The following is a 17,409-nucleotide window of genomic DNA, read 5'->3' as shown; positions in this document are numbered from 1 at the left end:
TCGTTTTTATATGTGCACAAATTTAGAGTTCTGAAAATGTTGGTAATTTAATGCACATTGTAAATCTTGTATATAGATAAAATTATTTCAAATCATTTTACTTCTGAGAATTTAGTTCTGAGTTAAAATAACAATTACAACAGAATGTATGCTGGTTGTAAAACTGCTATAATCAATTAAAGCAGCGAATCTTCAATACTCTTTTTAATCTTTATTTTGTAAAATGTTAAACTTCGATGTTTGTGGTTTATAATTGAAGACATTTCGGAATGCCAGAACAGAAACGTTGTTTTTGTAAATATCACAGATTAGCTTGTCAACAAGAAATAATTAAATTGTATTTTCTCTCCTAGTCGAGCACCAATGATTGCTAGGTACTGATTATTATCGCTTCACTTAATTCGCACGATATGTTTCAATGACGACACACCTTTTTTTCTTTTTTTAAATGGCTACTCGAGGCATAAATATGGCACACCAAATTCACAAAAATGAATTTATCATCCTTTAACAGTTGATAAACTAAGTTTGAAATTATCCTCGCCAGGTTGCAAATTATTTGTATTTTTCAGAAAATAAGGATGTAAATTGTTCTCATTGACGCCTACTTATTGTCTATCTCATAACAAGGACACCGCGCAAAGCGGTCAGCATCCCCTCGCACAAGAGCATATATCGATCCTGATATGAATTATTACTTGCGTAACTTCCGTTATGCACTATATCCCCTCCAACTTTGTTGCGAGGGGATAAAAAGTTTGTTTTTTTTAAGGGAAACACAATTTTACTTCTTTTATATATATATAACATGTTAAATATTTAAAACCCAGTGGCAACTTTGTATTTACTTAAAATTATAAAAATATTCTCAAGGCAATATATATATATATATATATATATATATATATATATATATATATATATATATATATATATATATATATATATATAATAAAAACACTTTAAAACACTTTTTGATTCATGACTGATGAAGGCCGGTAACGGTTGAAATATTTCAAAAAGTGTTTTAAAGTGTTTTTATTCTATTACAAAGAAGAGACTTTGGATATATATATATATATATATATATATATATATATATATATATATATATATATATATATATATATATATATATATATATATATATATATTGCCTTGAGAATATTTTTATAATTTTAAGTAAATACAAAGTTGCCACTGGGTTTTAAATATTTAACATGTTGAGTTTTGATATGTTCCATGTCATGTGAACCATATTAGACGCTTTGGTTTCAGGATGGTGCATTTTGTGTTTAATGTGTTTTTCTAGGTGTTTTCTGAATACATGCATTAAAATAAAAATCAAAAATCGCTGAAATTAGCATGTTTTAAAAAATATCATATTACTGCATATACGTGTAAAAAGAGTGGATTTAAGGGGATGCCTCGGTTCACACATGATTTTAATATTCTATATCTACACTTTTCCTATTCGGGTGAGATCTAGCTCCAAAAATGACTGAAACCAAAACCAAAACGTCCTCGATACCTAGCATTGAAACTGAGAGCAACAGAAGTGACGATGTCTGACTATGTAAAATGCAATCGGCAATCCTCGGCTGACTCTGCTACGCTCCATACAAACCTCGGATGTGATTGGTGGAGGAAAATGCATCGTGCAAATCGATACATTTCTCCGCCGGAAACTGCCTTGTAACTCATTTCATATTTCGCTTCAAAAAGTTTTTTTCTAACTTGTCTCATTCTTCCTTGCATATTGGTTTTAATTACAACATTATGTTAGTAGTCTTTGAAAGCAAGAACATTGGGCGTGCCACAAAGTAACTCAGACTTCAAAGGTATAACATTTGGAGGAATTTCAAGTACGATCACATGACACTATCAGCAAAGTGGTAGAACACCGTTTACGTCCGAGGTTAGTGTGCAAGGTACAAGCGGAGCCACCCGAGGAGCTCCGAGTGATTAAAATTAAGTGGCACTCCCTGAAATCCAAGATGGCAACTGTCATACCTTCACTCTTTTTATATACAGTAATGTGATATTTTTAAAACGTGCTAATTTCAGCTATTTTTATTTTAATGCGTCTAGAAAAACCCAATAGTACACAAAATAGACCATCCTGAAACCAAGCGCCTATATGTAAGCATAAAATGCATACGAGTGACACGAAACTGAGACAACCCGTCATTGGCGACTTCACTGTAGATAACTATATGAATAATGAATGATGTTGGCGAAAATTTCGAACCAGGTTGCACACAACTCAATATTTACACTTGGAAAAAGCAAAATACTGATTGTTGTTTTATTATCCCCTCGTTTAAATTAAAAAAAAATTATTTATTTTTTATTAGAATACGCAATAGATGAATAAATACAGATCAAATCACCATTCGACATCGAGCCCGGTGCAAATTACGTCACTTCCGTTACGCACACAAGGACATATTAACTCACATGGCCACATACACACTCACAAGCGTGCGTTACTACATGTATATCCATCTCCGTTGCGATTGGATAACAAACACTGCTGAACTTAGTACATATGGGGTATACGTACATGTGCGTAAATAGCTTTCTATTCTATTATTTATATTTTCATGTAATTATTTTATCTCTTAACGTTGTGTGACGGTCACATTTTAATGATTTTAAATTTTGACACAATTTTATTTAATCATGCAATAATTATCAATCTTTTTATCTTACATTATTTTATTTTTCTAACTAAAATTATAGACAAGTTTTATTTAAAAGTTTATGATTTCGAGAAAAAGGAAATTTTTAGAACATTTCGAAGTTTTTCGATTTCAGATTCGGCTTTTGTTAATTTAACCGTCATGTTCTTCTTCTTTTTATTTGACATGCATAGTTAAAATTTAAAATTTTTCAGCTCAGTTCGTAGATTGTGCGATGTATCACATAATGTATGAAACAGATTGTCTCTAAGAGAACTCAATGGCAGTTCTCGCAGTATTTGTTTATTTTCGATTATTTGCACAGTCGTTTCATGTTCCGAGTCTTTTTCCTGCTATACAATATGTAATTAGCAACTGATCCTTTGTCATCACTTTTTGGCTTTGAAACTTTAATCTGTGTGAAGCACATCCTAGAATAATGTCCAATTCTGTGACATCTGTAGCACTTCTAATTGAACGCGAAACATAAAACATTAGGATGCACTGTGTGTTGGGTTTTGAAATGCACTCTCAGCCACTATTGAAATATTTAATTCAATAGTGGTCATTATTTCAATAGTGGTTGCAACAAAGCACATTTCCACACCTTCCACACACTGGATGCTGACATGAAGGGAAGCTGAACTTTTTTCTGTCTCGTATTACCGCGCGCTTCTGGCGCCTGGGGAATTGTTCTGGGATGGTGCCATAGGTGCCCCCAGCAACACCTATGTCCGTGGTCCCTTGGATGATTCCTTTTTGACCCTTAAAATACGACAAGGTTGAGGTTCAATACAGTTTATTGTCTCGTGTCTCGAGTGTGAGTGAACAACATATTAATTACAACAATACAGACTGTATAAAGATTATTAATATACAAAGTATTAAGATAATTAATTAATAGTAAAATATAAAATATTAATTTTTATTAAATTAATTACCAAGTAACTTAAACTGAGAATAAAGAAACAACATATAAACATTTTGTGCTTTTTTTCTTTATTGGCCGCAGGAGCGGCCGATCTATTTGTGGTTGTGTTAGAATGTCGGAAATCAGAAGTTTTTCCATGGTTTGATGGAATAATTCCTTATTGATAGAATCCATAAAAATTACGAATAAAAAGTTCTTAAAATTGCTTAATACAAACTCTAAATGTTTACAAGTAATCATGTTTCAATTTGTTTTTCTCATTTCTGATCAGATATTTATTAATTTATGATTCTATACAAAGTTGTTCATGAACTGCCCGCCAACTTGGGAGTTTATAATTTTACGTACGTCAAATATAGTGTTTGGTTTTCTAAAATTGTAACAAAAACATCAAAACACTTGAAGTAGGGTTATTCATTTGTTTGTTGTAATAAAACAGAAAGGGGGGGGGGGGTTAGAAATGTATTCGACAAGCAAACTAAACACTATGACGAGTAATTTGATATATTTATAAAATCACACACACACAAACAGATCAGGATGACAATGTCACATTTTTTTTTTACATATATTCTGTTAATTCAACATTAATATTCAAGTGTATGAATTTTTAATTGTTACTTTTACATGTTTTAAAATGCTCAATCTTTTTGACAAGGAAAATTTCTTATAAAAAAAAAATTCTAAGACACCCCCCCCCCCAAAAAAAAACCCCTTAAAATGATAAAAACTGAACTCTGTGTTAATTTAAAAAAACACCCTGAATTTCGTTTTTTAAGAAAAGTTCTCATCCTGTGATTTCTCTCATTTCCTGTCAACTGGTTTACATCACCATCAAATAAATACTTGGCGATTTTCAAGTGATTTTAAAGTGATGAACTTCATAGACCATCAGCGATTTATCACTAGATGAAAAAGTGGGTTATGTTCTAGCCCCCGGGCATAACTGAGCATGATCCTGCAAACACACATAAATGTGTAATTATGTATAGATACAATCAAACGCCATTTAGCATTAATTCCAGTAATGCCTGTTCCTTTGCGTCACGGATGGTACAAAAGCCAGGTAACGGGGTGTGTTGATCTGAAAATTATTTTATGCCATCACAGTAACTTTTAATACCGTTGTTGTGTTTTACATGTAAGGAGCCTAGGAAAATAAATCAGTCCCCTGTACTAATGTATTTTATTCTAACAGGTGTAGATTTTCCAAGGAAGGGAGCTGTTTTGCAGAAAACATAAAACCATCATACAATTAAAAAAATCAAGCAAACAGTATGATGTTGAAGAAGGAAGCTTTTACAGGCTTATTAAATCGGGGGCGGGGGTATTTCTTTTTCAGGAAACAGTCTTTTCCTGTTAGTATATATGTATACACACATTTTTGTTTTTGCCGAAAAGATAGAGGACCCCCACTTCCGTACATTAAAAAGAGCAACATAGCATATAAAAATATTTCTATTTACTTTTGGTACAACTTCCTGAATTTAGGTTTCTTGTTATAATGAATATACACGTGGTAACCAAAGATAAAAAATTTACAGCAATACAGCCTAATTACACAATGTCTTTATCAAATTTATTCTACGTCTATCGCTGATAGGTCAATATAAAATCACAGCTGTAGGGGGTAATGCTCAGTAAATGACAGGGTAAGGTGCCCGTGTACTCCTGATGCTTGTATAATATAATCTTATAAATTGTACTATACACTACCTTCAGACATTTAACGAGTACATATTAATGCTACGTGGACTCTAAAAATGACACTTTAGTATACTATTTTTTATTTCCATCAAACTCTGTTCCATATTTTGATAATGCACACTTTTATGCACAGGTACTTGAAGTATTTTTTTCTTAACTCATTAACTCCTTGCCTTTCGCAATTTGTAATATATCTGACATAAGTCTGTGTTCACGTACTTTAACTTATAATTATTTCCATGGTTATTGTCTAATCTCCAAAATAACAAATGAACTTTCGGAACTTGTATATTTGTCAAGAGTGAACCAATATTCAAAAGAACTGAATGGAAAATGAGTAATAAAAAGAACGAAGTTAACAAGCAGTGATCGATCTCAAAAATTCTACAAACAATACAGATCTGTGAAAAGGGCATAAAACACGAACCCAAGGAAATTCCAGAGGTGGGATCAGTTGCCTAGGAGGAGTAAGCATCCCCTGTTGACCTGTCACACCCGCCGTGAGCCATAAGTATTGATCGGGAAGACGGGGCATTTCATAGTCAAATTTAGTATAAAATTTAGTATAAAAACAAGGCCTAATAATTGAGTTGAAACACGTCAGCCAAAATACGAACCAGTGATAGGATATAACTTGCAACAAGGTCATTATATAATGACCATAGAATTTACGAAATGCTGACTTTAAACGAGGTTGTTGAAATCCCTGTAACATCAACTTATCTGTCAGTAACCTGCCTCGGTTAAAAAAAAACTGATCGTACTCAGAGCATGCTCTTGAGTATCAAGTAAGTTGGGAGACGTAAACACCATATGCAGGTGATAGTGGAATATTACTATATAAATCAGGCTGACGATGAAAAAGTTGAAGTCATCTAGTTTGTCATACAATTAAGTTGTTAGTTGGCCCTTATCGTCTATAATCAATTAAACATCCAACTATGAAACAGATGTGGCAGACTCCGTGGTGTCGTTTATTTCAAGTTCACTGGGATATATCGTGACGACATGTAAATGAAAGTAACTATTGCTAAATGATTTATCATCGTCGATATATCTGAATATCGAGTAAGGCCACAGCAAGTGTTTTCTTCTGAATTTATATTCTAATGCATTACTGCCGTGAATTTCTAAATAAATAGTGTACTGCAATGCCCATATTTCTGTCAGAGGCAACAACGATGCCTTCGTAGAGGCTGAACACATGCAGAAAGGATACCCCTGGTATATCACTTCAATGATAACCTGACATATCTATACATGTATGTCATAATTATGGATTCTCATCCTCTCGACTTCCACTGGGAAAATGGCTTATATGATATTCATGTGATTATCTTTTTATTCGAAAATTGTGTGAAAATCATGTAAAAATTATATAAATATTTATTCATGCGAATATCACGTGAATAAGTTTGTATGATATTCACATATTTTTTTTTTTTAGAACTTTCATGTGAAGTTTTCTTTGCACGATTTTTATGCAATATGCTCTTCATGTAAAATTTTTATGAAAGTTAGGTCAAAATGGCTTGAAGTTTTCACATAAATTTCACTTGTCTTGATTTTCGTCTCTTTCTCATGCAAAGAATTCACATGAAAATCATGGGAATTTCATATAAAATTTATGTAAGCCACTTTTGCCTGTGAACAAGTAAGAACACAGTTTATAACTATTCTACATAGTCAAACATACATTTTTAATCACAACTTTATTTAAATTTGTAAGGATTTTTTTCTTGAAAATATCAGTTTCCTTTGAATCAATTATTTTGAATTCATGATTTAAAACTAAAAATCGATAATAAGTATGCAAAAATTGGTTTATTTATTTAAAAGGACGCATCAAGTATTGAAAACTTTTTAGCACATACAGTATGGACAGAAATATTTTCATTTAAACTATATATAAGCAGTTTTTAGACAGGAGAGGACAACGGAGCTTTTAACATCTCTAAATGGATGTATTTACAATTTCTTACTTTTAGACAGGGAAACCCTGGTTAAAATGGGTCTCCCTGAAAGACCTAAAGTTCCAAAATTGTTGAAGTAATTTTGCTCTGGTAACTCGGCAAGGGATCTGCCTCACTTGCCTCGTTACCAGAAAGAAAAGCCAAAGACAAATTTAGAATAAGCTGTTTTGCAATGCGAGCCTCTTGTCCATGAGGCCCACATTATATAAATTTAGAGAAAAAAGGTCAAAAGAAAAAAAGTTTATTATCAGCCAAACCAGAAACGAAAACCTGTAAAAATAGCTCGGGTGTCCCCTCCTGGGTTCCAAATAGATATACATTAATATTTAGATCTCTTTTACATAGAATGATAATAAATATTCTTTAGTTCTTGACAGAGTATCCGCTTTTCATCTGAAAAAAGAAGAAATAAAACACTGTATATATTTATCATATCATACATGAGAAAGAGGGGAAACAAGAGTTTATTTGTTTGTATGTTGTTCATATGGAGACGCCACCAATTGCCGGTGGAGAGCTGCAAATTTTTGTCCTATGCTCGGCATTTACGGCCATTGAGCAGTGAGAGATCTTTATCGTGCCAGCACCTACTGCGACACGGGATCTCGGTTTATACGGTCTCATCCGAAGGACCGGTCTCCACGTCCCACAGTGGGATTCGAACCCGCGACGTAAGGATCAACTCCTTACTTCGCGACTCTAGAGCAGACGCTCTAACCACTGCGCCACGCGGGCGACGGAAACGAGAGAAAGATGAAGAGATTGGGATGGAAAGAGGACAATCTATTAATCTGAACATTACTTTTTATAAACATATCCTCTATTAGCAATTTTACATAATGTAAGTTGGGTATAGTTTATAGATAAAAGGTGTCAAACGAAACACTGTTTTATAGTCAAAGGCCAAGGGTTGACAAGAAAATCACTAATTTAATTTGTTTGAAATCAGTACTCATGGCTGATAGACTGCCTTATTTTAAAATTACAATGTTTGGATTAGTATTTGCTTTCAAGGACACTCATTTTCTGATTCAATTCATCAAGATCTGTGAATGAATTTTCACTTATCATGATTGCCAACTTTCTATCTGGATAAGAACAAAAATTGATAAAGAGTTGAGAAAAGGAGAATGTAATATTAATACAACAGCGGAAAAAAATCTAACAACATATAATAGTAAATTTACTCACATTTATCCTGAGCAACAGAAAGTGCGTTTCAGCCATTTTCTAAATCTTTTCATTTTCTGAAATGTAGAAAGATGATCAAGTAAAGCTCCTAAAATATTGACAGGTCCAACTTCACCCAAATACAGATGTCAAAAGATGCTCTAAGTAGGATTTTACTGGTGGCATCATAATTCGATTAGGTACTTAAAAAAAATAATGTGTGACTACTTTTAAAGTCTAATTCTTTAGATATTCTAGAAAGGTTCTATACCTTGAACTTTGTGACAACAATAACAAAACAAAATATTATATTTGTTGGATTTAAGCATTGCTATTTTAGTGACAACGAAAACATGAACTGCTAAATAAAAGATGAAAATAAATAAAAAAATAAAAATTCAGATACACTGTAATTGATAAGTTAATGATTAACTGATGTTAGCATTTTATATACTTAATTAGTTCATCATTAACTAATTAATAATAGAGTATCTGAATTTTAAAATTAAAAAAAAAACTTAACTATAAAAGATATTTTTTCTACTTTACATTTAAAGAAATTAAGTTACAAAACATACACTTAATTTCTTTGGTTTTTCCTTTTCTTCCTCTATCTCTTCCTCCTGAAAATTAAGAAATGTAAATAGAATAACAAATATAAGAATAGGTTTTCTTCAAAATATGGCCGTGTGTGCTGAAACTGGAAAGTATTTAAGCAAGGATGAATATATGTAAGTACGTATTACAACATTGCTATCAGTGACCTTGAAGAATTCAAAATGATCTTGAGTCAAATCACAGTCAGCACACCTTCTGGAGATAGGTTTTTTTTTTTTTTTTTTTTTTTTTTTTTGCTTCTAAGAGCGTCCCATGTTTCCCCATTACAAGAGAGGGCCATGACAGGAATGGAGAATTAAACATTTTCCAGCCTTGAACAAATGATCCTTGGTCAAGGTCATAACACATCCTCATACTTTGAGGTAACTTTGTGTAACTTTCAATAGATTTTCCATTACAAAGTTATTTTCAGGATGAATTGCATGGATAGACAGATAGGACAGAGGGACAAATTAATTTCTATATCCCCCACAACTCATAACTTTACTTGCAAGGGAGGGGAATAATAATTTCCACTTTTAATTGTGACTTCTGATCAAGTCACTCAGAATCTACAAGTTTCAGCTAACCATCGTCCGAGAGGTAAAAATGAAGTATATATGTTAAAAAATAATAAACCACTGGTTTTGTATTACATAAATGCGCAAGGATCTTTATTCCAACCTTGACCTTTTCCAAATGATAGAGTCTTGACTTGCCATCCTTCATATATATAGTATATTTAAGTCTGTTTTTAGAAAGAACGTAACGACAGCTCAAGTTCCTGTGCCACATTGAATGGACAGGGTGATTACTATATAGGACACCCGCATCTCTATCCAAAGCTCTAATACATGTACTATTTTAATAGAATTACTCGTACAATTGGCATATTTGATATTTGTTACCTGTATTTTGGTGGCTGCCTGTTTCTTTTCTTTAACATGGCTTATGCGTCTCCACTGTAATGCTGCTGATTCAATCACATGAACAGACCTCCTGAGCTTTAGAAACCGAATTCGACACAATCTCCCTCTTACCCAGTTCTGCAATAATTAATTAAATAAAACTTTTCAAACTTTTTCTTTGCATGTCATGAACCAATAGTCTGATACCAGAAGCACATATGTACCTATTTTTGGAAAGACAATAAACTTTTTTCAACAAGTTTTGACCCTCGAACTCCCAACATTAATCTATGATATTTCAGTCAAAAAATTTGATGATACAACTTTTAACACAAATTAACTGAAAACATTACCTGTATTATGAGGGCACTGTGAAGTTGTTTCTTGGCTTCACAAAGTGATGCATGTTTTCTGTAGCGTCTCTGTATGACTGTTGCTTTCAGGTGAATCTCTATCTTCCTGGTGAATTGCAACAAGTATGCTCGTCTTGCTTTCTCCTGCTGCTACAAAAGAAATTCATTCATGCTAGATAATGGGAATGACAAACAAATCAACATGCGTATTACATAACTACAACTTGCTCCAATGAAATATGGAGATAACGAAAAGTATTCAAGCTCAAAGTCCATTAAAACAATACAAATCGGGAGCAGAGCAAACACGGACCTCCAAAAACATCAGAGGTGGGATCAGGTGCCATGGAGGAGTGAGCATCCCCTGCCGACTAGTCACACCCGCCGTGTGCTCCTTGTTATGATCGGGAAATAACGGGAAAATTCGTCGACAATTCAGTGTGTAAATAATAGCCTAACAATTAGTATGCAAAATACCAGTCAGCATATGACTTAATGATAAATTGTATTTGCTGACAAGGTCATTGAATCGACCATAGAACTTACGAAATGATGACTCTAAACGAGAGTTAATATTCTTGTTTCGTCAACTTGTTTGTCAATAACTTACCTTGTTTTAGAAATTGTTCATACGTAGAGCATGCTCTTGCGTATCGAATCAACTGAGAGATATACACCCATGGGGTGATAAGGGTATATTGCTGCATAAGTAAGGGAAGTCGACGATTGAAAAGTGAATCATCAAGTTTTGTTGTTAGATTACCATTAACGTCTTTTTCTAATAAAATATTCAACTATGAAACAGATGTGTCAGACTCTGTGGTATCTTTTATTTCAAGTTCACTGGATATATCGTGTCGACATATGAATGGAAATAACTATTGTTTCTTGATAAGACGTCGTCGAAGACCACAGCAAGAGAACTAATACACCAGTTCAAATTTTCAAAGTTAATCTAAGACCTACCTTGACAAGCTTAATGTGCATGTGGTTCCTTAAGGCTCGCTGTATCAAAATCGCAGCTTCATGATGTTTCTTTAGCCTCCTTCTTTCTAGAAAACCTCTAAAAGCAGACTGGAGCAATACTATGGCCTGCTTCAATCTTTGGTATGTGCATCTTGTCTTGTAACCTTTATAAAATGCCTCTATAGTAAGAGCTGCTCCTTTAAGGACCAAGAACTTCTTTCGATCTGACTGTGCTAACCTACTAGATCTGTAAGTTTTCTGACAGATAAGGACTGATTTTCGCAGTTCTTTGTACAATATATATTGTTTTCGTCCTTTGTACCACGACTGAATTCTTCTGGCACTTTCTTGTTTCAGCAACATCATTTTCCTAGTCTGGATTCCTCTGTAGTATGATTGCATTGTCACAGCTGCTTGACGAAGGGCCATATACTGATGATGAACCAATTTTCCTTGTAACTTGGCTTGATACCGCTGTTGACAAATTTTGGTGTATTTCTTCAAATATTGAAACCTCTGTACAGCAATAAGCTTTCTGACAACAGCCTGAATATGGACAATTGCTAGTTTTCTTTGTTTTACTTGTCTTCTAGCTTTCCAACCTCTAGCAGCACTTTGAAGAACTACAACTGACCGTTGAATGTAGTCTCGCTGCTGAAGATGTCTTCTGTAGCTTGTCTGAATGGTAATGGCTGCACCCTTGGTAGTCAAGTGTTCCTCTTTCACTCTTGAAACACACACTTTTTGACGGTATCGTCTTTGAACTTCAATGACGGTTTGTTTCAATTTTGCATAATATCTCTGACAGAGAATCTTTCTGGTGGCTGACTGTAGCTTAACAATTTCTGCCCTCTCTCTTATGTATTTATGACGCATAATGTAACCCCTCAAGTAGGCTTGAATAGTAATAACAGCTTCTTTAAGAGTAAGGTACTTCTTTTGAGTTTGTTTCATGACAAGGTATGCTCTGAATCGTCTTTGTATAATGCACACTGACTGCTTGATTTTCATGTATTGCTTTTGGAGTAGGCATCCACGTATGAAAGATTGAAGTTTAGTAACACATGCCTTCAGGTGTTTGAATTTCTTCTGTGCCTGACATTTTCGGTAGAATGCTTGAACAGTAATTGCTGCTTCCTTTTTTTAAAAATAAAAAGAAAGATCAGCAACTAAAATTAAATTTGCATTCTCTTAAAATATCTGCTCTAAAATACTAGTGAATTTTAAAGACGCCCATGGGCCACAACTCCCACCTGAGTTATCTTTTTTTTTACCTAAAAATTGGTAGATACATGTAGATGTACATAATTTCTTATTTTGGTCATCAAATTAAATTCAAGGATTTCAAGACTTTGCATTAGATACAATATAATGCTTAAGGCCAACTTTACTCTTTTTTTCTTTCTCTGAATTATATGCCCTTGAAACAGGCCATGGCCTTTCTTAGATCTGAACCCCCTTTTTTTCAAGAATGCATTGTAGTAAGTTAGATTGAAATTGGCCTAGCGGTTCTAGAATGTGAAACGTTTACATTCAACACATGACAGAAACTGATGAACGCCAGGCACACTCGAATCAGAACAGCTCAAGTTAATCTTTGAATCAGGAGAGATAAAAAAAGAAGAAGACATAACTGTATATATATACTGAAAATACTCTCATGTCTTTGACTAAAGGGAAAGTTAAATTTTAACTTTAAAACTTAACCAAACACATGCTTAGGAATTATTACGATAAAATGTGTAAACATTTCTCTTGGTGTTTGGAGTGTTTCACTGTATACTTTCCGAAAGCATCAAAATTGCTACAGAACACTTAAGTTTCACGATACCTTTTTTTATCGTGAAACTTGTTTGGTATTTATATTTTACGAATTTTGGTTATTGCTCTGTGTCAGTCATTCTACAAAAACATGCCCAATTAAGATTCTTTTTTATGTCGCTTATACATTTACCGTTGTAATATCTTAATTATAATTTTAAAGATTGATTTCAACTCTAAGACGTAACATACATACATGGACATGTAAATATTTATATATATATATATATATATATATATATATATATATATATATATATATATATATATATATATATATATATATATATATGCATTTAAAGTTTAAGTAAAATGCATGGATCTTCTTTCATACGAAATCATACCATGTCGCTGTAAATCAATTAACTTCTGTAACGATTTTGTTTTAAATTAAACGCACAGAATGCAGATTTCAAAAAGAACTGAAAAGTATCTAAAAGTGACCATGGAACCTAGTATGATCGATTCTGGTTGCGACTTAGCTATACTTTAGACCATTAAAATTTCGTTATAACAAGATGAATTAGACAAAAACAGTTGTTTCTTTTAAAAAATTAACTTCTGTAACGGCAATTCAGGAATGTTTTTGCATTAAAGGTATAAACATTTTTATTATTTGGGGAGCGAAATGCTTCATACTTTTGTTTAACATCTTAAAACAAACTCTAATTTTAACTAATGTCGAGAATTTCAACTTTTATCGCTGGAAATTAACTTCCGTAACGATATTTTTCCCGAAATTTTAACTAGATATCAGATTCATACGAGACTTCAAGAATCATACTTCAACGTTCTATACTGAACAACAGAAAACCAAAAAATGTTCAAATTCAGCTTTCTTTAAAAAATAATAAGACCCGCTCAAGCATTCACTATAACATTACCTTAAAATCAATGGTATATTGAAATTGATGTAAAAAGTTAACGATATCTGATTTGTGAACAATTTTTTTTTCAAGTTCACTGATATGTCCTTTAGAGAATTATGATGTTCGATTTGCTACTTGAAACAATATTTTTTTGTGTTTTATACCCTGAATTGGTCCTTTTATCGTAGAATGACTGTGTGTAATCTTTAATAGTAGAATTATACGCGACTATGAAATTTTCGCGAGCAGGATAGTCTCACGTATTTACGCAAAAATAAAGTTCTTGCGAATAAAAAGTGATTTACATTACTACAGTATTCATGTATCTTTAAAATTCAGGTTTAAAAGGTTTAGCTTACTTGTTTTTTCTTGTCAATGCTTTCTTCCTTCTGTTAAAAAAACATTTTAAAAACATATGTTTAGGAATAAATATAGTAAAATCTATAACAATAATTCATTTTGTTTAAACTGAAAAAAGTGTAACTTACTTCTTTTTTCTTGTCAATGCCTTCTTCCTCCTTCTGTGAAGTACATTTTAAAAAAATTATGAAATTGAAATTAATACTACAAATAACTTACAATCAAGTTTAACAGAATTACTCTTTGAAGATTTACAAAGATCTTTTGTAATCTTTAATTTTTGGTACTGTTGGTAACTTTTCATTTTCAAAAAATAAAGAGTAATCTTCCATAATCTATATACTTACCATCATTTCATTAATGATGAAATATCGAAGGTCAGGCCTTTTTTCCAGTTCCTTTTTAACTCTTATTTTCACTCTTTGAAGGAAAATCTAGCCAACAAGATATTATGCTGATTTATTTTACTATACGATGTTTTAATTCATCACATCATCTGGCTGATTGGAGTTAAATTTAGCAGTAATGATACTCAAAATAGAACAAAATAAAAATAAATTAGGCTTTTAAATACATTTTAATTCAAATTCAATAAAAATCAACTAGAAGGATTTATCTAATTGCTTGTTGACTTTTTTAATAACGTTAAATTTGCAGTTATCTATGTCATTTGTGATAATCATTCAAAAGAGAAAAAAATTGCAATAAACAAACAATGACATATCGGTGAAATGGGTGAATTAAAAAAAAATGACCACCAAACTGAATTTTTTTGGCAAAATTCAACTACTTATAACATATTTTTCACTTATATCATCATATTGCAAATGCATTCTAGTTTAAAATCCTGAAGTGGCAATAGAATAGACAGTTGGATTAAAAAGTTTCAGAATTTTTATTAGTAAAATTTCTTTTGAAAAAAGAAAATATCATTACACCTTAAAAGACTTTCTAAAATACATAATCACAAGAAATTATAGTTTTTTATGCTTTAAAATGGTAAAAGGGGTATAAATGATTAAAGCTAGACCTTGAATGAGTATCTTCTCTTGCACATGTGACAAAAAATTGGCTTTTTGATTGTTATTTTACATTATTTTTTCAATTCTGGTTTGAAAAGTTTTAATATGAAAAAAATATGAAGCAATAAAATTCCCCAAAATTTACTTTCTTGTCCGTTCAGGTCAATTCTTTAAATCTAAGCCAAAAAAGAATTGTTATATACGAGTTCTCTTACGAAAATTACTAGATTTTGAAGTAACCCTCTGTTACATTATTGTGTTGCACTCCTGACATCTGATATGTATTTTATTTAACATTGTTTTAAAAATTATAACACACAATAACCCATTTTTACTTTGTAAATCAATTTGTCGTGTTGATATTTTTCATCGTTTACAGCAGGTTTCTCATATTTTGAAGACCTTAAAACATGATTATTTGCAAAGTGTAATATATATAAATTGTATTTAAAATATATGTGAAATGATGAAAACTATTCCCTGAATTGACTGTAAAATTTCTGTAATTTGTTGATAGACATAGTGTTTTGAACATCAAATAGTATCAAGCATTTTTTTTCAACTTAATTTTTAGTAAAGATAGTTAAAAAGCATCGGTAATTATGAAGCAGTTTTGTTGCACTCCTGACTGCAGTAAAGTTTAAAATTAAAACCACAGAACACAAAAATTCATAAAGTGTTGGCAACATCAAGTGGTAATGAAATTGTGCAATACTTATAGTCCAATACTTCATAATTAAAACAGATGAAAATATTTAAAATTCGCATTTTATCTGGAATTATACCCTATTTTATGCCGAAAAACTAGCTTAAATGTATATTTAGAAGATAAAATATATTTTAAAGCATATTTTCCTTTAGAAGACAAACACAGTAACCCACCAGAAAAATTCTACTCATCATTTTTTCTTTCTTTTTATTCTTATTGGATGATTTATAGTTCTAACATATTTGTTGCACTCCTGACCAAAAGCACTGGGGCCTTTAAAGTAGAATTGTGAAGTGAAAATTACATAAGAACTTGTTCTGTTGTTTTCAGTGAAGTTGAGGAGGAATTACTCGAATTTTATGACAATGTTTTAGTGTGTTTATTTTTAATGTTCATTAAAAAAATCACAAAAAAGATAAAAACACATCTGAATTGATAAAATTGAAAAAGGAAGTATTTTGATAATAAAACTGTCAATAATTTAGCATTAAATTATACAAAAAGATCATTATTAATTAATGAATACTTCTAAGCATGAATAGAAGTCTTTTCGTCACACAACTTGAATCTTTAAAAAAAATGTGTTGCACTCCTGACCATAGAAATATGGATCTGAAGCACAGACAGATCCTGTAATTGATAAATCTATTTGGTAAAAATGTTCTTTGTGTCTCTATTTTCCAAAATAAAAATCAGAAAATCATATAATGATAATAGTTTTTTCATGCTTGGGAGCAAAATATCAAATGTTGCACTCCTGATATTTTGGGGTATGCACATATACTTGACTCTCATTAATGCTGCTTGTGATTTATATAACATTTTTAAGTTTTAAAATGTATATCAGTTATTATTTTACACTTCCAAAATTCTTTTTTGTCTTAATTTTCTATCAGAATTTTACAATTGATGTTTTTTTGGCAACATTACATTTTTTCTGTTGCACTCCTGACATGGTATAACATTTTTTTAAACATCAGTCATGACCACAACCTGATTAAACAAAAGTTACTACAGTCCACATTTAAAGCTCAATGCTTTGAATATTATCAGTAAAGTCTTTATTTTCAACATGAAGCATTATTTTTTATTTCACAGATCTCCAAAAAATATTGAAATTTCAAAATGTCACAAAAAGGTGTTGCACTCCTGACAATTTTAGCATCATTTTTGGGCATAACTTTTTTGTTAATTGAGATATCAACGAGATATTTGGCAGGTATTTAGACACTATCTAAACACATATGCTGAGACATAGAAATCTATTTTCATTGCCTGTATTTTTAGTGTGGGTTGATAAATATGCGTTTGGTCATTTTTTTTGAATTCACCCAAATCA

The 17,409-nt window shown here is 31.8% G+C and overlaps 1 protein-coding gene and 1 long non-coding RNA gene across 2 annotated transcripts; both read right to left on the bottom strand.

Annotated features, from left to right (window-relative positions):
• Nucleotides 1-10,155: 10,155 nt before the first annotated feature.
• On the bottom strand, nt 10,156-12,216 carry LOC133205038 (abnormal spindle-like microcephaly-associated protein homolog). Its single transcript, XM_061340781.1, has 3 exons — nt 11,290-12,216; nt 10,324-10,470; nt 10,156-10,170 (listed from the first exon to the last, which is right to left on the bottom strand). Exons 1-3 carry the CDS (start codon nt 12,163-12,165, stop codon nt 10,156-10,158), a joined length of 1,038 nt encoding a protein of 345 aa, XP_061196765.1. The 5' UTR covers nt 12,166-12,216.
• Nucleotides 12,217-14,337: 2,121 nt separating this feature from the next.
• On the bottom strand, nt 14,338-14,751 carry LOC133205998 (uncharacterized). The gene is made up of 3 exons (XR_009723688.1): nt 14,687-14,751; nt 14,468-14,500; nt 14,338-14,368 (listed from the first exon to the last, which is right to left on the bottom strand). It is a non-coding gene; the product is annotated as an uncharacterized LOC133205998 (long non-coding RNA).
• Between the last annotated feature and the right edge of the window lie 2,658 nt (nt 14,752-17,409).

This window comes from Saccostrea echinata, unplaced genomic scaffold, assembly GCF_033153115.1.
Source record: "Saccostrea echinata isolate AGI-Se365-2 ecotype Australia unplaced genomic scaffold, CSIRO_AGI_Sech_v1 ptg000054l, whole genome shotgun sequence".
Taxonomy (NCBI): Eukaryota; Metazoa; Mollusca; class Bivalvia; order Ostreida; family Ostreidae; genus Saccostrea; species Saccostrea echinata.
This window is presented reverse-complemented; position numbering and strand designations above follow the sequence as displayed.

What these genes read in the sequence shown, in the direction of transcription:
- LOC133205038 (XM_061340781.1), bottom strand. Translation starts at nt 12,165, where the DNA reads ATGCGTCATAAATACATAAGAGAGAGGGCAGAAATTGTTAAGCTACAG. An exon ending in TGCACATTAAGCTTGTCAAG is followed by an intron (nt 10,471 to 11,289) that starts GTAGGTCTTAGA and finishes CTTTTGTAGCAG; the next exon opens with CAGGAGAAAGCAAGACGAGC.